This window comes from Triturus cristatus, chromosome 4_1 (genome assembly GCF_964204655.1).
Source record: "Triturus cristatus chromosome 4_1, aTriCri1.1, whole genome shotgun sequence".
Taxonomy (NCBI): Eukaryota; Metazoa; Chordata; class Amphibia; order Caudata; family Salamandridae; genus Triturus; species Triturus cristatus.
The window spans coordinates 407,244,715-407,265,672 of record NC_140585.1 but is presented as its reverse complement, the minus strand read 5'-3'; the positions used below and the strand labels follow the sequence as shown (position 1 = coordinate 407,265,672).

General features: G+C 40.5%; 1 protein-coding gene across 1 annotated transcript in view; it reads right to left on the bottom strand.

The window, feature by feature from the left end:
• Positions 1-20,958, bottom strand: part of LOC146855025 (uncharacterized) — a 153,590-nt gene that overhangs the window by 105,972 nt on the left and 26,660 nt on the right. Inside the window, exon 2 of the mRNA XM_085650551.1 lies at positions 3,852-3,912. Coding sequence (XP_085506677.1) covers positions 3,852-3,912 — 61 coding nt within the window. The remainder of the gene's footprint in view (positions 1-3,851; positions 3,913-20,958) is intronic.

The window sequence follows — 20,958 nt, the reverse complement described above, 5'->3', positions numbered from 1 at the left end:
AAAGAAGAAAATCACCTGGTATTTAGATGGGCAATGTCTGGATCTGATATCCAGCTACAAATATCTTGGAATACTTCTTGATCACAAAAGTTCATTTAAACAACAGCTGGAGCCCCTGCGGAGAAAGGGAATAATGACTTACCTAGCTATGAAACCACTGAAGAAAATGTTGCCCGATCTAACGCTCGATCCCTTGCTACAGGTACTGTGGCAAAACTGCAGCCAACATTAACATACGTGAGCGAATCTCTAAAAGGCAAAGACGCTGCAGTTCTGGACATAGTAATAGGCAACTCTTACAGGGCAATTTTCCACCTCCCAAAATATGTTTCACCGGCCCAAATATGGCTAGAGTTTGGGCTCCAAAAACAATCGGTGGACAAAAGAGGTGCATACGAAAACAGTTGACACAAGATCCGCAGTGCAGAGGCTGGCTCCCTAAATTCCCACCTGTGGATCGTTCTGCTTCATCATGGAAAATCACCAGCCAGGGAATATTTGTTTGACTCCCCTAAGTTATTGGGTTTGTAGGATCTTTGGGGAATCCCAACAGATCATCTATCCTTCAAAAAAATTGTGAAATTAACAACGCATATGATACCTGCCTTACAAGACAATCGAACGCTTGCTAAAAGGGCACATGAGTGTATAGTGCTCAGTGATTACGAAGCACTCAAACCGCAATCCTACTTGAGAACAGGAGTTAAAATAAGGACGACGGAAAAATTCTGAAAGTTGCGACTAGGGGTCATTCCGATCATCCCACATCTCCCACCATGGGAAAGGAGAGGAGGTCCGCAGCCCAGTCGCCTATGTGGAAGTGGGAAGGAGGACATCATTCATTTCATCTGTAATTGCCCTAACTTAAAGGACATAAGATGCACCCTGTTACGACCATTTTGTAGGCTTCAAGGCACCCAGACCTGTAGGCAGCCAGTAAAGCTATGCTTCAATCCAGCCGAGGTACAGCTAAACTGCTGGCTAACAAAATTTTTTGAGATAGTAGCCAGGAGACTCAAAAACTCATCGCATGCAGACACCAGGTATAAAACGTAGCTGCACCAGGCACCCCTCGAAGTGAGACCCAAAAAGCTAGTATCAGCACCTTACAGCTGTACCAGCACTTTAAACTAACAATGACTATATGCGCAAAATAATGCACTTTACTACGCTGTATAAGGAGAGTTGGTCAACTCAGGACAATTACTGTCAGCCCAGTGTTTTCCGATGAAGTAGCACTTTAGACTTACTGACTACCTTAATGTCCAATTGTGTAACTATAAACATGTTTATCAATGGTTTTTTAACACTGCTTTTATTTATTTATTTGTGAATAAGAAATCTTTTATTGTTATGTGTATGCACAGATTTTAATTAATCAAGCATAATAAAATTACTTACTTACTCAAAAAATGTGAGTTTAGGGCTTTGATTAGGATAGAACCTACCTGAGAGTCATCCAGAATGTTGTTAAGTTCAAGAAAATTGGGAAGTTACAAAGCTACAAGGGCTCCAGAATCTTGGCCACATCAAACAATATTATAATAGCACTATAATTAGAAGGAGCAAGTGAATACTGGTGGACATTTTTCAGCAGCGTGAATACAGTGTCCTTTTTTGGGGGGTTTCGGAGGTGGACTGAGCCACTGCATAACAAAAAGCTAATAATGTTTTAAATGGCAGTGGTAGCAAAATCTTATAATTTATTCACAAAATGAACAGGGATCGGGTCAGATGGGGAGGCAAATCTACATGGAGCAATAATTAAAACAAATGATAATCCGGTCCAGTTAAAGTTAGACCAAGCTGCTGAGGTATGGGGGCATAATCTAATATGGAGTGGTCTTTCAGAACGTCCTTAGGGACAGAGGGCCACACATGTTAACCATTTTTGTGTTCGCAAATGGACCATTTCGCAGAATCGGTCCGTTTGCGAAAACAAAAAAGTGTTTCACATGTATGAAACTCAAATTGCGATTTGGTAACATGTTAACGAATCGCAATTTGGTGTGGCGATTCGGTATTAGGAAGGGGCGTGTTTAGGGTGTCCCTTCCTAATACCGAATCGCATCGGTATGTATGAATGTTTTGTGACCTAAATGCGATGGTAAAACATTCGCATTTTTCCACCTACTTCAAGTAGGTGGTAACCCATTCCCAAATTGGAAGGGGTCCCCAAAGGACCCCTTTCCCTTTGTGAATGTATGTAAAATAATTTTTTAAGAGCAGGCAGTGGTCCCACAGATCACTGCCTGCTCTTAAAAAATGAAAGGAAAACTTTTCATTTTTCTTTTTTTTAAAGCATCCCGTTTTCCTTTAAGGAAAACGGTCTGCTTTTCAAAAAAAGATTGCTTTATTTAAAAGCAATCACGGACATGGTCGTCTGCTGCCCACCATCACTGTGACTTTTGTGATACCTATGGGGTCGCAAATTGCGACCTATCTCATTAATATTCATGAGGTAGGTCATTTGCGATTCCCTAGGAATCGCATAAAGTGTTCAACACACTTTCATGCAGGCCGTTTTTGCAATTTCCGGGGAAATCCCAAAACGGGGACATTGGCGCACAATCTCTAATTTTGTTGATTTAGATTCCAAACAAAATACACCAGTTCGTTGCAAAAAAAATAATAATTAGTGTGTGAAACAAGAGGTAAGATATTAGGTATAATGCCATTGATGATTTTGTAGATTTATTTTTGCTTATTGGGAGTCTTTAAGATTCCATCTGAGGAATAGGGTGCAGCGTTTTGATCGCGAGCTTGTATTTATAAACATCTTTATGAAAGGAATCATCAGTCCATCTCCATAATCATGCAGCCCAATTAGTGGACTTCTTTAATGGCTGACAATCATCATACCCTATTTCCTCTGACTGCTGGGCTGAATCAACCCCACAAGTCACACAATTAGCAAACTAAATCACCGAGTTCCTAAAAGAAATGCCCCTTTTGGTCCCTAGGCAGACGTATCTCTCCTGAATGGCATTATTGTGCTATCTAATCCCACTCTGCTCCTTCTGTAAGAAACCCTGGCAGGCAGCAATACCATCGTTCTAGTGGGAGATATGCATATAATGCACTGACATCCACAGTGGCAAAGATTGCTTGGGTCGTAGTTGTTCTGTTTGTTGTTTACAGAAGTCAGTTATGATTTTGGCAAAGCTTTTGTGTGTGCAAACAGTGATTGTAGAGCACTTTCAATAAAGCCAGAATTAGTTCTATGAGAGTTTTATCAATAGGGCAGCCTCCCCAAGGTTGATAATTTGAGGACTCTTGCAACAGTGGACATGTGCTTAGCTGTGATTGGCATCAGATATAGATGCTGAGGGGTATGAAGTAGACTGTCTAGAGTATGCATGGGATAACACAGTCTCTCTCATTAGTTTTAACTACTAAGAACAACAAGAGGGCAGTGAGTCAGAAGCAGGGAAATGCAGCACAGACGAAGATAAGAGATCGAATTATGCCACCCTGATCTGTCTGATCACTCAATCACCCCAAAAGAGCAGCACGAAAAATAGTAGGAACACTGGAAGCACACAACCAACTGGTTAGAATGTTAAGATAATGTGTGCTCCATGGCAAAAAGGCATTGAGTGGGAAGAAAGTTAGCAAAAACAGCACAACATATTTCTAGTTAAAACTCTCTTGTCCAAGGGCTGAGATTATTTTGTTAAAATAAAATCTACTATTAAAGCTGCATTTGCGCTATACCACTACAGAGTTGTATTCCCTTCACTAATGGGCAGCTTTATTAAACTCCAGTATTATTTCAGAGCATAGTGCTCCTTCACCTTCACCTTGCATTGCAGTAAGTATGATTTGAAAATAATTGATTATGAAAGCACCTCTTCCAGCAGCTTGCATTCTGTATCATGTCCTTCCTTCAAACCCAGCTCCTCCTCAGTCCTAGAAAAAGATTAAATAATAGATCATTATACTTTTCATAAATGTACCTTTACTAGGCAGGCATTATACACATTTTCAAATTAGCCTGGTAAGAACATTTTCATGGTTCAGGATGTTGCCGTTAACTATTATATAGACAATAAAGTGTCATTATTGTCACTTCAGTGTCTGAGGTTAAGTCCTTTCTTCATGTCTGTTATACATGCTGCTCCTATCTTCTTCATCCACTTGCTGCTGAAATGGTGGTCACCCACAGAGCATATCCAACCAGCATGCAAACCAATCTGGGAAGAGAATCTTGGAGGTGGGAATCAAGTGCCATTTTCCTGGATCTTATTCAATTGTAAACAAGGGACTGCTATTATACAGCCTCCCTGTATGGTCATGTACCCCATATAGCAATCATAAGCTCCTTCACAGCACCTCTTTGATGCCTGTTGTTTTCCTAAAAAAGCTCACACCCCCTTGCGATTTTATTGAATATGAGATCACATCTCTTGTATTCTTTCTGCCTCAGTGTGCAACAGGCTTTCACATTCCCTATGCAACAATATTCTTATTTTCAGAGATGTTTGAAAACGTGTTTTGTCACCCAGTAATGCACAAGGTTCTCACAGAACCCTTAGTGTAGTCAGCACCAACAGACCAATCAAGGCAAGACTGGACATGATAGGACCAGGAGAGCCAAATCTGTGGCAGATTTTCAAGTTACGCACTGACTATGTCCATGAGTTCAATTCAAATTCACTGCCGTGTAGTGTATTTTATGTAAGTGTCCTCGCACTCTAACAAGGATTCAGCCCTCCTGGACCTGTGATGGAAGTCTCTGAATTAAAGGGCAAGGTAATCTGAGCAATCTTACTCTGTGATTCAGTGCAGAGTAAACCAACCTGACTTACTTCTCTAATGCAATGGAGGGTAGAGTAATTTGAGCATTATACTTCTGGAATGTAATGTTGGGTACAATAATACGAATACACAATTTCTGTAATCTAATGCATAGGTGACTAATCATAGTATTCACTTTTATATAATTCAGTATAGTCTTCTGTATCTGATGCACAGTACACTAAATAGCATAATTAGTGTTACATATTTCCTTCTGTAAAATAACACAAAATAACATAATCAGCTTGGTCTGACAGTGTAATCCAATGTAAGGTTAACTAATGGGAGTAGTTTTCTTCTTTAATCGAATACGTGGTAAAATGGTTGAAGTAATGATATTACCTAATTTTAAGGGTTTTGGCGAATGCAGGCATCTCAATTAAAATAATCTCTATCTTTAGTCATGGATAGAGCAAAGAGGTAAAATATTCCCCTTCTTTTCAAGGGTAAGTAATCAATGTTATCTGCTTAATGCAGTGTAAAGTAGTCCGAGTAATCTCATTGTTTATTCTAATACAGATGAAAGGAATAAAGCAAGCTGCTTCTGATATATAACTGTATCAAACTGGAGTATTAGTTGAAGGGGATGAGAACAAATTCAAAGAATAATCTCAACCTTTGTCACTGTGAACCACTAAAGTCACTAAATAAACCTGTGAGTAAACTAACTTGGCACAAAGCAGACAGGCTTATTATGAGACAATGTGTAAAGTATTGATGTAGCAACCAAAGTGTAATAAACTATAAACACAACATAAGAAAAATCACAAACCAATTTAGAAAAATATGGAATATTTCAATAAATAAAATGATGACAAAACAACAACAATTTTATAAGTGGAACTGGAGGTATGAATTTTTTAAGTTTGACTTAAACAATAGGGCCAAAAAGCACAAAGTGCTAACCCTGATTATCTGATCGCCTGGACCAGGTCAAAGTCAAAACTTAATGGTCGGCTGTGGCTGGATGCAGGAACCAGGTCCTTCTGGTGGAAAGTTTACCATAAGACTTAGAAAAGTTGGAGAAAAAGTGGTAGTTGACGACTCGTCATCAGGGCAAGCTGGATCTGGTTTGGGGCTCGTAGACGGGATGTTGCTTCAGAGCGGTGTCCTAATGCAATTTTCGACAAAGGCAGGTTAGCTCCGAGCAGGGGAAGTCCAAAGTCTTTGCCCACGAAAGCCTCAGCTTGGACAGATTGACGCTTGGCATCAGTCTCGATGAAACCCTCTACATTCAGACTTAGAATCGTTTCTGGAAGTTATATGTCCTTCAGCAGGGCAAACCAGCAAGTTGAGACCGACTGGCACTTTGATGGCAATCCCGGTTCTTCAGGCAGAAAGTTGGCAAAGAGTTTCTAAGTGCAGAGTGGACAGGAGGTGTACACTCTAGCACCAGCCAAGGGTCAAGGACCTGGGGGGCACCACCTGGGGACTAGGACTCACTCCAACAGATGCTAGAAGCAGTTGGAACTGGTCAGCTGGGCAGCTACAGGGAGAGATGGCTCTGGGAGCTTGATGTGTCTTTGTAGCTCAAACAGGAGGTCAGCCAACTGACCCTTGAAGTCACTTCTGGGGTCCTGCGTTAAAGGCAAGCAGGTCCAGTCCGCCTTCAGGTTCTTCTGATTCTCCATAAGTCCAGGAGTGTTCCAAAGAGAGGTCTGTGGGGTCAATCTTTATTCCCAGTGCAAGCCTGTGGGCGGAGGGCAAGCCTTTGTCCAAGCGATAAACTAGTTTTGGTCAATTCCTCTACCCCCAATGGGCTTGGGGCCAGCTTGACCATAGGGAAAAAGGGGAGGCAGGCCTAGGTATGAGTTTCATCTTCCAGTGACAATGTAGGGATGCTTTGAAGGTCAAGATGGGCCTGAGCAAAGCCCCCAAATAGTAATGTAAAATCTAATGTGACTGTTAAGTTGAAGTTAAAATTAATAATAAAATGAGTCCTTGACTCATTTTTCTAGACCTAGCTACTTCCAAACTGAATGTAGCACTTATTGAAGGTAATAATGTAAACCAGTGTTAACCTATGGGAGAGCCAGTTTTGCCACAGTGAAAAACAACTTTGTTCTGTTTTCACAGCCAGGACACGTAAATCATAAATTATACACCTCCTACACTTTAAATAGCATGAAGACTGATCTATGGGAATTTAGGGCCTAACTTAGGGGCGTACTATAAGTATCAAAAACAAAGGGATAGGTCTGGCAAAGGGTTTATTTTGCCATGTTGAAATGAAAGTTTAAAGCAGCACACCCAGGATGCAGGGGCAGGCCTGGTGATGCTTTTAAAGTGCCACCTTAGTGGGTGGCACAATGAATACTGCAGCTTACTAGTAGAATTTAATTTACTGGCCCCATGAACAGGTAGGACCACATAATAGGGATGTATAAGTACATTAAATGCATCAATTAGGTGAGTGCCAATTTTATATTGTTTGGAAGGGAGAGCACAGGCACGGCTGGCAAGGTTAAAGTGCACAGAGTTATATGGCCAGCAAAAATATGTGTTTATCAACAGAACAAAAAATTCTGGGATGATGCAACAGGAAGGGCTAATTTCCATCACCAGTGTTGAGTAAAAATACAAATAATTGACTTCTGCACTCTAGTAAAGTGTAAAGTAAGAGAAGTGGCTACCTTCTGCAGCCAATTGCAGGATTATGTGATCAGAGACATTTCAATGCAATGAAAGTAGGTAAAGTATGAGGAACAATCTACTCTGCCTATGTTACCCAGCTTTAGAATGCAAGGTAAAGAAAACAAAGTAGTCTTTTGTGGTCTAATATACATTAAAACATTTTGCGTACTTTTCTGTAATCTCATGTAATGTAAAATCATGAGTGTGATTTTCTGAAACGTCATAAAAGGCACATTACATTTATTTTCCAATCAATGATGCAGAGTAAAGTAACCAGAGTAGCATTACTGAACACAAGTCACAATAATTATACTAATCTACTTCAATGTTCTAATTTAAAGGTAATATAATTTGTTTTGTAATCTAAACTGTGATATAAATTAATGAGCACAATCAATATCAGTCATCTAATGGATGGTATAGTTGGCAAAGTATTTCTTTCTGTACACTAATGCACTCTACAGCACCATAAGGCACCCGGAGTGATCTTGTAAATGATAAAGACAGTGTACTAATCTTCCACAATCAAATTCAAGATAATGTAATCAGGGTATTCCTTTAGCCGACAGCACAATAATTACTTTTGGAATTGTAATGCAATACATAATAAACCGACTATTTCATTTCTGTAACCTACTGGAGATTAAAAGAATCTAAAACATTTTGTAGTTCAGCAAAAGGATACAGTAACTAGAATAATCACATTTTGGTATACAATGAAGGTAAAGCAGGGTAAGAAATAATCAGAGTAATCTCCCTCTGCAATGTACTAGCCAGTAAAGTAATCTGCATAATCACCTCGTATACATTATTAATATTGACATTTTATTTTTACAAAGAAGAGTACATGGCACAGTTTATGAAGTTTAGCTGTTTTTTTTACACTTTATTTAATTGACATGTTTACATAAATCTGTGTTAGGCCTAGTTAGAGTTTGGTTATAGTTTTGAGTTATTCAAGGTAATCTTATATTTTGTGTTTTTTATATTTGTAATGTAATGTTTATGTTGTATTGGAAAGTAGTGTTTTTGTGGTTTGGTTTTGTATGTTTTATTTAAGAATTCTGCAATTGACATGCAAATTTCATGTTTTTAAAGGAAATTACTAGCAAACCAATATTGTTATTTTTATTTCCTTTGATTTTCTGGCTTTCTGGGAGTGTTTTCTAAAAGCAATTTCAGGTTGTATTGCTCTTTATTATGTTGGATTCCTTCATTGGATTTAATTTGGGTCCATTTTAATGTTCACATTTTTCTAGCCTTTCTTTCGACTTAATTTTTCCATTTTTGGTGGATTATATTTTGACAACATGGATATGGACACATATCTACAACTACAGAGCTGTACATATCCCATAGTTAATTATCTGCGGGTGGGAATGTTACATTTATTATGTATGTGTATTTGCTGTAATTTGCAATTTTACATTTCTGAGTGTTGCATTTACTTGATTCAATGTGTATTTAATTCTAATGTAGTGTTTTGTGATATGATGTCCGACCGCCATCGCCGCATTACTGTTACCTCCTGAAAATAATCGGTGGTCTCAACCGCCATAGTATGATGGGACCGACATGTAGGCGTCCGGAAACATCCCTATTTAGGTCTCGCCTGACCCAGCGCATGCGCTGGTCTGGCGAGACATTTTGTGAGGGCTCCAAAAAGTGCTACCAGGCCAGCCTAGAGCTACAGTGCATGTGCGCGGGCGCGCGCGTCGCGCTTTACCGCGATTACTTCCACTTTCGCGGTCCCACGGCCGCTTTGATGTTTGATCGCGATCAATTTCGCGGCCGCATGGCCGCTTCGATGTTCTCCGTGAGGCTTCAATAGATTGCAGCAGTTAAAACATGCATTGGCATAGCCAATAGGTCTTGCTTTTGGGACCTTATAAGTGTTTAGTTATGCAACTGTTGCATATCTAAACACTTATAAGGTCCCAAAGGCGAGACCTATTGGCTATGCCAATGCTTGTTCTATTTGGCTTGTGCTGCATCCCGGAAAATGGCCGCAGCACAAGCCAAAATAGAAAAAAGGATGTCTTTAAACATCCATGCACCATGTACCAGGCACCACATGTGTCCCCCTGGCCACATAGTGGAGGCCCACAGGGGACAGGCCCTTTCTGACAGCATTTCCATGGCAGTTGGAATGCTATGAAAAGGCTGAGCGAAATGGACATCGTAAGCCATACCGCGATGCTTGTGCAGACACCTCATGTTGGAGGTGACGATCTTTCTCCGCCCACTTCTCTCCAACCGCCGATATCATAATCCTTTGCCCTGGATGTCAGACAGACTACCAGTTGATAACAGTCCGCCCGGCATCCTAATGAGGCCCTTTATTTTTATGTATTGGTCTTTTTTCTATTTTATTTATATGTTGTTTAGACTGATGTCTAATTATTTGATATTTATTTATAAAAACAATAAATTATGGTTCTATGTACCTTTATTAAGATTTGTTGGTTACTGTGTAGGTAGTTTGGTATTTTATAATAGGGATATTGTTATTGATACTATGTAGTTTACTGCTTTGTTGTTAATTAAGATTCTAACATTATATTGTAGCATGTTGTACATTCTACTGGTTTGATTGATTATTGTAGGTTTAATTTTGGCTACAGATTGCGTGAGTCATAGTTGTTGGTAGCTTTGTTCCTTTTGTAGGGAGTCTATGAATTTGTAAAGTGTTAGTTGGGTTCTCCCTAGTGTGGCTTGGAAAGCATTGTGCAATCGTTCCACTTTGTTGTTTGTTTTGGCTTCTTGAGCCATGGTGCTGTTGTAGACATTCCACCATGGTATGTGGAATTTGGCTTGGCCTCTGTGTCAGCAGTAGTGCAGTCTGCCGATCCAAGTGCCTTCCAAGTAGTCCATTAGGGAACTTAATCCATCAATCAATCAATCAATCTATATTTGAATAGCGAGGCTAATCACCCGGGGGTATCCAGGTGCTGTGCTGCAGGTATCAGTTGAAGAGCCAGGTCTTGAGTCCCTTTTTAAAGTGGGTAAGTGAGGGTGCAGTGTGGAGGGAGAGAATGTTACAGGGTTTGGTGGCAAGGTGGGAGAAGGAGTGTCCTCCGGAGCGGCAGCATTTGTATTCCTTTTGTTGGTAGAATGGACTTATCAGTAGATGGTAGTGATTAGCTACCTCTGTTACAGGAACATAGGCTAGTGCAATCATTTTTTTGTTTAAAATGCAAATTCAACACTAAGGGGCGGATTACGATGGTGGGCGTGTAAGAAACTGGCTCTATATATACTGCACCAAAGTGAGGTACAGTGTGTGTATAGAGTCCAAGGGTCTCCAGAGGTTTGGCAGAGGTTAAAGTTAGATAGAACCTTACTCTGTAAAGTGGTAGCTTGGTCGAGCAGTAAGGCAGTATCAGAGGACAGTGCTAAGTACTTGATGTACCCACTCAGTCAGCAAATGAATTCACACACTCAAGAACTGAACTCTAGGCCAATTGTATTTGTATAAAAAATATACTGTTGTTTTCTTTCTAGAACCAAGCAAGCCTGGTACAGGTAAGCATAAAAATACTTTTCAGTAGTAAATTACTGGTATGAACACAGTTCAACATTGCAGTGTAACTTGTACTGGTTTTGGCTACAGTTTTAACCCCTTCCACGTGCGGCAAATTCTGCCGCGATGCGAGGGGGGCGGGGCTGGGTGTGGCGCTCAGGTACCCAGGACGGCTCCCGGCGTCATATATCACGTGGGCGTGTGCTCATGACGGCCGGGAGCCGTCCGTACTCCGCCCACTAATTAATTCGCCCGCACAGGCGGGGAATTAGCCGTGCGTGGGCGGAGCGGCAACGGTCGGATGGCTCCCGGCCCTCATGAGCACACGACTACCGTAACTCATGATGGCCGGGAGCCGTCCTGAGCATCGATGTGGTTAAGTAAGCAGTTTGCAACACATTGCAGGTATAGTACATTTGAATGAATGGGCTTTTTAAGTAAAATGCAGTTAATTACTTTTCAGATTACTTTTACTAACACAGGGCTGGGTCCTAGATTCAGCCCTGGGACATTTCCTGAAAACAGGAGAGTAAATGCGTTTTAGTTAGAGGTACGATTTTTAAAGAATATTATTGCATTTCAAAAGTTGGCAGAAACTTTTTCACATAGAATCACCAATGTTATCCTATGGGAGGAAATTCACTTAGCAGGTAAGTTATGTTAACAATACTTTTTCTTACTCAGTGCTGGATACCTAGATTCAGCACTGGGACATTTCCTGAAAACAGTTGAGAAAATGCGTTTTGGTTATTCGGCTGATTTTTAAGGAATATTTGTAGTTTTCAAAAGTCGACATAGAAACTTTTTGGGAGAAAAAAAATGTCAATGCTATTCTATGAGGAAAAAGAGGTTATCGGTTTCCAGGTAGGTAATCCGTCTTTTCAGTTAGGATCCTGGGGTTAGATTCAGGGGTCTCCCAGGGTCAGTGATGCACTGTTGTTGCACCCCCAGTGGCACTAGGGTGGCCGGGTGCAGAGTGTCGAGGCCCACTGTTATCCTATGGAGAATAGGGGGGCTCCGGTTGGTGGCTGCTGGCAAGCAGGCCACAGGGTTGTGGGAGCAAAGCTCCTAGGGTTAAGCTCAGGGCAAGCTGGGGACAAAGTTAGCACCAAAGGGGTGCCCTCAGCGGCACTAGGGCGGCCGGGTGCAGGGTGCTGTTTTGAGGTCAGGTGCCCTGTTGATTTCAATGGAGATTCTCCGGAACAAAGAAACACTGCAGGCTCGGGGACGAGGATCTTCCAGGAGTGACCACCACTTCGAGGGGTAAGTTGGGATGTAGAGGGTTGGTTAGGCACCGCTGGGTTGGGCACACAAGATCGTGGGGCGTCGGGTGCAGGGATGCCTTGGGACGTCAGATTTTCTTACCTGCTCTGGTCGCGGTGGGGGGGTCCTCTGGATTGAGGCAGCAGGCGTCGTCAGGAGGCTTGAGGCAGGTCAGGGGCTGCAGGATTTCAGGTCAAGATTGCCGGGGGGACCTCCTTGTGGTGTTTTTCCACTCAAGCTCGGGCCAGGTTCGGCGGACGCAGAGTGGGCTGGATCCTGCACACATTTTAAAATAGCAAAGAGTTATGTCACCATTCTTTCAGCCTAATTTATGAGGTCCCTTGTAGAACTTTTGGGCCGCCGAAATTCACTTTTTTAACTTTCTGATGGTGCAATGTGCCACGTCATATTTACTAGGCTGCGTAATGCCCCTTTACATGGCTTTTCATGGCCTTGTAAATATGTGCCCCTTTCACGCAGAACACTGTGTGAAATGGACATTCAATGGGTGTTGCTGTGGGTGTTCCCACGCCACACCCATGGAATCTGAAGCATTCCCAGATTTATGAGAAGTTGTAAACCTGGGAATGCGTCAGAATTGAACACCACCCCATGGGTGGCGTTAGGAAGGTGCAACAAAGAGAAATGTTTTCATTTCTTCTTGTTTTTTCCTTTTTCTATGTGTGCTACATTCTGCAGCACACATAGAAAGAGGAAATCGCCTGAGGTGTCCCTTCCTGCACAAAATCAATCTGCCCCACAACTCAGGCACCCTTGCACCATGGTGCAAGGGTGCATGCCTTGGCGCATGGCAGCCCATTGTGCAGCAGTGCAAGGGAAAAGCTCAGGAATGCACCATATCTTGTAGATAAGGTGCATTCCTGCCCTTTTCTTTTGACGCAGGGCAGCGCCGCAAGATTACTTGCGGCGTTGCCCTGCGCCTAAACCTCATAAATGAGGCCCTAGGTGTCTAACAAATTTCATGTATAGTCATCAAACCGTGTCAACTGACTAGATATAGACAGGTATTAACCCTTTCAACTCCATCCAGCAGCCTTTTTAAATGTTAATATTTCAAAAACAACTGCACGGAATTACACAAACATAGGCACACTTTCTGAGGAAAGTTCTATATTCTTGTCAAGTTTGGTATAAATCCATTTAGTGGTTTTGCTGTACATGTGAGAACATTTTCTATGAGCACTTAAAATGGGACAACATCTTTTTTGACACTCCCTCTTAACTTTTTTCCAAACTGTATAAAATTTGGCATGCTGGACCTTATCTGACCATCTGAGCGAGTGCCAAATATGCTCCAACTTCACTGATGGGCCAAAAAGTATATGCAAATGGAAATATGCCTTTTCAATGGAAAGTGCAGAAAAACCATTATTGCACAGTGGTGGCTGCCACTGTGTAATATATCACTATATATACATATATATGGCCTACCGTCAGGCTCATTGCCCAACCCCTATGTAGAGACTAAATCTGGGGTGGCAATGGAGAAAAGGCAGTTTTCCTAAACCATAGTTTCGAGAACATCCACAGACTATCAGTCTAGATATCCATTTTTCTTTCACTTTTTTATCTTTTAAAACCCACCTGACACTTTATTGTAATGCAATTTTTTTTAAAGGAATTATACCAATTCAATCATACGCACTTCCTTGAGAAAAGCTCTACTTCCATGTTGTAATTTTGTTATACCATTTTTTGTAGTAGAGAACAAAGATTCCTCTGCAATTGAATACTGGGAAAGCCACATGTTTTAACCCCTCCCCCCTTTGTTTCGCCTCATATGGATTTGCATGAAACCAGCCTTTCTGGATCCATATTGGATGAATATTTTTGTTTTTGGATGGAAAAGTTAAGTAGTTTAAGCCGCCAGTCCTATAGTGAATTATCATTGTCGTTATTGTTATTATTTTTATTATTAGTAATATTATTATTATTGTTGGCATTATTATTATTATTATTATTTGTATTATTAATATTAATTACATGGATGAAATGTTTGTTGAGGGGGCCCCAGACTGTGGAGTCAGCAACCTTTTAATAAAGTGAAATGTATTATTTGAAGGATGGTGTTGGACAATGTGTTTGGTTGGGGTCTACAGGGTATCATATTACAATAAATAGAAACATTCTAGTGAAATCAGTAGATTAAAAGCGTGATTATAGTCTACTGCAGGAAATATAGACCTTTTACATTGTGTTTAACTTAAATATAACATTTGGATCTTTTGTTATGTTTATGATGGCAATAATGTAATAATGAAGATATCCATCATATTTTTTAACCACACTCTAAGGACTGATTTACAAATTGCATTTTGTGGTACCTCCAGCTCTCCTATATTTCATGTGTGGGGATCTCAGACATAGTGGCACATATCCTCTTACATTTAGGTGTATGTTCTAGTAGTAAATGTGAGAGGGAACAGGGAAGTAGTGGAAACATTTAAAATATCACTACTAAATGGAAAAGGTTTAGGGAAATTTCAGAAAGGGTTTAGAGAGGGACATGGGATTACTAACACAAACCCAACAAAGAGTAAGATCATTGCTATTCACAAACTCATTTCTAAAAGATAATCCAGCTCAAACGGTACCAAAACAAGTGGAAATGTACTCCAGCTCAGCCTTGGAGTAATTCAAGTACCGCACTTGGCCAGCCACTGAAAGCGCAACACACTCCCATAGAAATAAGGGAGTTAGTGAAGTAAAATAACATCACATAGGAAATGACGTTAAAGAGAATAGTTTGATATTAAAATTATATATATATATAAATATATATCCACTCTATTCATCCACACTGTATTTTCAGTTAGACTGCACTCAAATTCTTGCTGTAGATCAGTTCTTTATTCTGTTGTCCTAATGCGTTTTGGCTTACAGACAAGCCTTGGTCACATAGCTAGCGCCGCCATTACTAACGTACATAGAATGTCTATCAACATCTTGTGATTGCGTGCCACAATTGAAAGTGAAACCATACTGTACAACACGTATGCTTTCTACCATTACCTTTGTAATCACCATTTGTTTAGAATTGCTTTTTTTTAATTTTCGAAAGTTCTTTTCTATGCGCACACTTTTGTTAACAAAATTCATAAATTTACATAAATTAAATCCATTTTGCTGACAAATCAAATTTAAAATAATTTAAATGACAAAAATTCTGAAAATTTAAAAAAATCTCACACAAGCTTATAAAGCGATCTAACAATTAATTTACATATGTGAAATTAATTGTTATCCTTCAATTGCTTCTTTGAATTTTTTGTTTGTACTTGTGCCCCAGTGGGCTTGTACCATGAGCAATTTTTTTAATCAAATTTGCAATTCATTTGAAATCATCCCGAACATTAGAAAGGATAACTATGAATGCTGTTCATGACGATGTGACAAGATAGTTCAGTATAATAGAGTGGCAAACCCGAAAAAAAACAAAGTCCTTTGAGAAGAGAGAGATTGACATCTTCTATAAATCAAGAAATTTAAAATAAAAAGCAATTAGTGACTGGTTGGAGGATGTTCTCAATATTGTTTTTTTCTTCTTACTTTTTTCACATATGTCAATACAATTCTTTATCCATGTTTAAACCTGTTGGGTCCTTGCTGTTAAATCTCAAAATGTAACTAGATTCTGGTTTTTGAAAATCCTTTCTCGATCACCTCCTCTGACTGGGTACCCTGTCAATCACAAAGTAGCTCATGAGTTTATCTTCATTATTGTGTGTGGTTAAAAAATTTGAAGCTACTGCATAGGAGCGATTTTTTATGGCTCTTATGTGTTGCAATATGCACTTGTGTTCAGGGAGTTTGGTGCTACCTATGTACTGGAGTCCACATGGACATTCCAGAATGTAGATACCATGATCAGTTTTGCAATTTAATGTTCTTTGATTTAGTGTGTCCAAGGCTCTAAAAGTGTTGTATATTGTGTCTTGTTGGTGCCATAATTACCGCCCGCCACAATGATGGGAATAGAGGATGCCACCGCCACGGTGGCATCCTAATTGCAGGTGCAGGACCGCCGCACCACTGGCGGCAGGTCCCAGCACCGCTAGGGTCGTCCTCCCGCCATCCTAATCAGCCCCTAAATGTCAGAATTTATTAAGCAACTTGCGGATAGTGTCATGCTGTGCGCTAAAGTGTGTGATGAATCTCATCTTGGAACTCTTCTGATTTGTGTCTTGTGTCTTGCTAGGTTTGAATAGTACTATTTCTTGCTTGAGGTTGCTTGTCTTATGTATTGCTCTATTAATTACTTCTTCAGAATACCCACGTTCTTTGAATCTCCCAGACATTTCTTCTACTGCTCTTTTGAACTTTAAATCGTCATTGCAATTTCTCTGCAGTCTGAATGCCTCACCATAAGGTTTACTAGCCTTTTAACTGTTTGGGTGAAAAATGTTGGCATGTTGTACCATGTTGCTGGCTGTAGGTTTTCTATATATTTTAGAGTGTAATTTGTCTCCCTTTTTTAAAGATTAATAGACCAAGAAAGACTACTTTTTATTGCTGATTGTTCTTGTGAAAGGAAGGTTCAATTGATTGTTATTGATGTCTTGAACACATTTTGGAGCACCATCCTCAGAGTGCTTCCAAATCCGTGCACCAGCCATATGCAAATTAGCATAACTGGGGGTGCCATGGCCGTACCTCTTATTTGTATGTACATTTGTTTTTCAATCAAGAAATAGTTGTTTCCAAGACACGTCTTGACCATTTCTAAGAAAATGTTGGTATGGTTCAGAAAAGCCAGTGCTCTCTTCCCGAAAAAGTGTACTAATGCCCTTAGGCCATCCTTTTGGCTAATGCTGGTGTAGAGTGACGGTACATCCATAGATATTAATAGATAGTCTTTTTCCAAGGATATATCAAAAATCTATTTTAAAAAATCACCTGTATCCTGGATGTAGGATGGTACATTTTTTACACATTCTTGTAGTCCACATATTTCGAGGTGCTTTACAGTAGACTCCCTCTGGCAGAAATTATTGGGCGGCCAGGTGGTTTGGTAGGATTTATTATGTATTTTCGGGATCGGATGACCATTTCTCAAAAAATTGCATTCATCTTGTGATTGCAGTAACATGCTGTGCCACTCTTTAAGTTTATTCAGAAAGAGGTCTTGTGCACGTTTCCCCTCCGGAGTATTTACTTTGATGTAGCAATTGGTGTCATTTAATTGCAACATTGCTTCTTCGATGTACTGTTGTCTGGGCCATAAAACTACATCGCCGCCTTTGTCTGCACTGTGAACCACCACATTGGTGTCTTTTTGTAACTTTTTCACCAATTTATTATTGGCTCATCTTTTAGAGTTCTGATTAGTTCCTTTGTCATGTGTGGCTCTTTGTAGTTTTTTTTAATTCTTCTGTGATAAAATCTGAAAATATGTCCAGATTGTCCATAGGTACATTTGGTATTAATTGTGAAGGAGGTTTAAATGGGTTGACTGCCTCTTCATACACTTGTACACCCATGTTGGAAATCAACTCTTCCTCTGAAATACTGTCACTTGATCTTTCTGTCTTAAATTCTAATCATCTCAAATCCAACAAGATTTGCCTGTCTGATATTGTTAAATTAGTTTCTGTCATCGTTGCTGCCGGTGATCTCCATCATACTTCGTGGCATGGTATTTTTGTAGCTTGAGTTTCCTTACGAATTCGTACAATTGACCATGGTTGTCAAATAATTGAAGAGTTTTTCTGGATAATATGAAAACCTAAATTGAGTATTTGAATTATTGGTTCATTCAAAATGATGTTTGAGAGATTCACTATTGACGGGCCCTGGCTTTATCCTTGTGGTTTAATTTGCGTTTTTTATTTTTGTTGTTGTGGAGCATTCGTTGTGGTACCTTTTTCTGTTCCTGTTTTTCTTACTGGATTTTTCATTTCTGGTCTTAAATTTTGGAGTCTGTCTGCGAGTAAAAAATGTAGTTTGTCTACTACAGACAGCACATCTCGTCTCATCTCCGGTTTATCTTGATAAGTTTCAACTTCCGAACTGACAACATAGCTTGCTGCTGATGTGTAAATGTAAATTGTAAATTGATACTTGTATAGCGCACTACTCACCCGCAAGGGTCTCAAGGCGCTTGTACGAATATCGCTGTGGAACCCATCCTGGCTTTCCCTGTGAGGCGTCCACTCCTGGGCACCCCCAAGGTGGAGGCCAGGCATCATTAGCGTTGTGGGGGCCGTTGTGGAGATTAAGCAAGCTATTGCCCAGAGTTGCAGAGTGGGACTCCATGATTGGAATAGGCACCGAGGCGAGAATTATCATGTCCGTGGAATTTTTGAGCCCAAGACCCGCTGAGGTGGGGAATTGAACCCTGGTCCCGGGCTAGACCTCTGCATCAGGGTCTGCCGCTCCAATCATTGAGCCACACTTCTCCACTGTGGACTCATTTTGTTTTTCTTCCTGTCTTTGTCTATTGCTCTCCGATAGTCTCTGCCGCCTGATAGTATTGAACCTGCGAGCAAACATGAAGATCTGCCCCCTCTTATAATCATTCTTGTTGCGCTTGAATTTCTGCATCTTGGGATTCACTATAATGCTCTCTTGTATGTCAATGCACACTTTCATCTCTTCTTTGTGGTTATTTTATCCTGTTCAGGTATATATATATATATATATATATATATATATATATATATATATATATATATATTACCTACTGGCGGTCGCCAGTAGGTAGTTATAGTTAGGACCCCTTTTCCATAGGAAATCCGCAACATTCTATTTTGAATAACTTTGGCGCCGGTCGACGAATCCTCGCGAATTTCTCAAAATAGGTGGGGCGCTACGCTCCGCTCCTACCCTGAAAGTCTCGGGGGGATCCGTCAAGCGGGGGCTGAGATAAAAGGGGGGTCCCAAAACGCGTTTTTCCCATGCATTTTTCCATAGGACCTTTAGAACGAGCTACAGCCCGAACGGCTGAACAGAATTACTCGAAATTTGGCAGAGAGGTAGTCCCTAGGTCAAGGAAGTGCCTTTTGTAGGTTTGGTGTAAATCTGTTCAGTAGATTCTGAGAAAATAGCCTTTAAATCAATATATATATCTGAGCCCGCTTACGGTACGCTTACCGTACGCTTACCGTACGCGTACGGTGGCGTGCGCGAGCGCGATTCTGATTGGCTCTTAGATCTTAGTAAACATTCGAATCGGCCGAAACCAGGAAGCGGCGGCCGCCATTTTGTGTATTTCACTCTGAAAAAAAGAGTGAAAACAAGAAAAGGGGGCAAAGAGGAGAGTTACAGACCCCCTTACATTTGTGAGGGGGTCAAAGAAGGACTGTAAAGTACAAAAAAAACATTTATTGTTTTTTAAAAAAATCACGGGGTACGCGTACGGTGAGCTTACGGTAAGCGTACGGAAGAAAAATGGCGTGCGCGAGCGAGATTCTGATTGGCCCTTAGATCTTAGTAAACATTCGAATCGGCCGAAACCAGGAAGCGGCGGCCGCCATTTTGTGTATTTCACTCTGAAAAAAAAGAGTGAAAACAAGAAAAGGGGGCAATGAGAAGAGTTACAGACCCCCTAACATTTGTAAGGGGGTCAAAGAAGGACAGAAAAGTACAAAAAAAACATTTATTGATTTTTAAAAAAATCACGGGGTACGCGTACGGTAAGCGTACGGTAAAAAAAAAAAAAAAAAAAAAAATGAAATGCAGAATTAAGAGTTTAGATATTAGGGAGCTCTAAAAAGAGCTGTTGTGTTTATGAAGTCATTTTTTTAGTGGTACCTACAAGTAAGTACCGATGCAGAGTCTAAGGTTCAAAAGGAAGACTCTGTTCCCTTCATCATTGAAGTGCACACCATCTCCTCTATAAATGTCTTGCATGTCATAACGCAAGTTGTTGTGGTAAATGGCACCCATACCATAGTCACGGAGGAAAGCAGAAACAGATTTGTTGACGTGCTTTCTTGCTTTGTCAATCTGCGGACAGAAATGATTGGACCAGTTCCATTTTTGCCTTTGGCATATGTTGGAAAACACAAAGGCAGTTTTAGGGAAAAGTGAAAACAGTTGTGTAAAGGTGTCCTTCATAAGCATTTCCAGACCTACCCCAGTCAAAGTGCCTAGGTCATTGCCACCACAGTGCACTATTATGAGGTCAGGGTGTTGGATTTGCATGAAGGATTTCACCAATGGCATCAATTGGTGCCACTTTAACCCTCTCTGACCAATCCATTTAATGTCTACATTTGGCAAAGCAAGGTCTCTCACCATATCTGTTTTCTCTGCATACTTTTCACTCCAGAAGACATAGCTGTGCCCTACAATCCACACTGTGAACATCTTCAAAGGAGAACTGGATGCACTCAGGAGGTGTCTTTCAGTAGAATGGCAATATGAAAAGAAAGACAGTTTGGAAATGGAGGCATACATATTTTTTTCAAAACAAAAAGAACTGATTGGCTGTTTCATACCATTCTAGAATAAAAACTAGGCTGTATGTGTAAATTAATAGAAGCATGTTTTGTATTGGTACAAAAAAATGTGTAACCAAAGAACAGTACTATGGATTTGCTGTTAGGTTTGAAAAGTCAAGCACTCTTGCTCTGTGGAATTGAAACATTGTGTGGCGAACTTCTGACCTAACTCCACACAGCAGTGTTCCATGAGCTGTTGCTATGGTAGCAGGCAGAAGTCAAGTTGGGGGAAGGGTACTAGGCAGAAGTCAAGTTGGGGGCAGGGTACTTTTG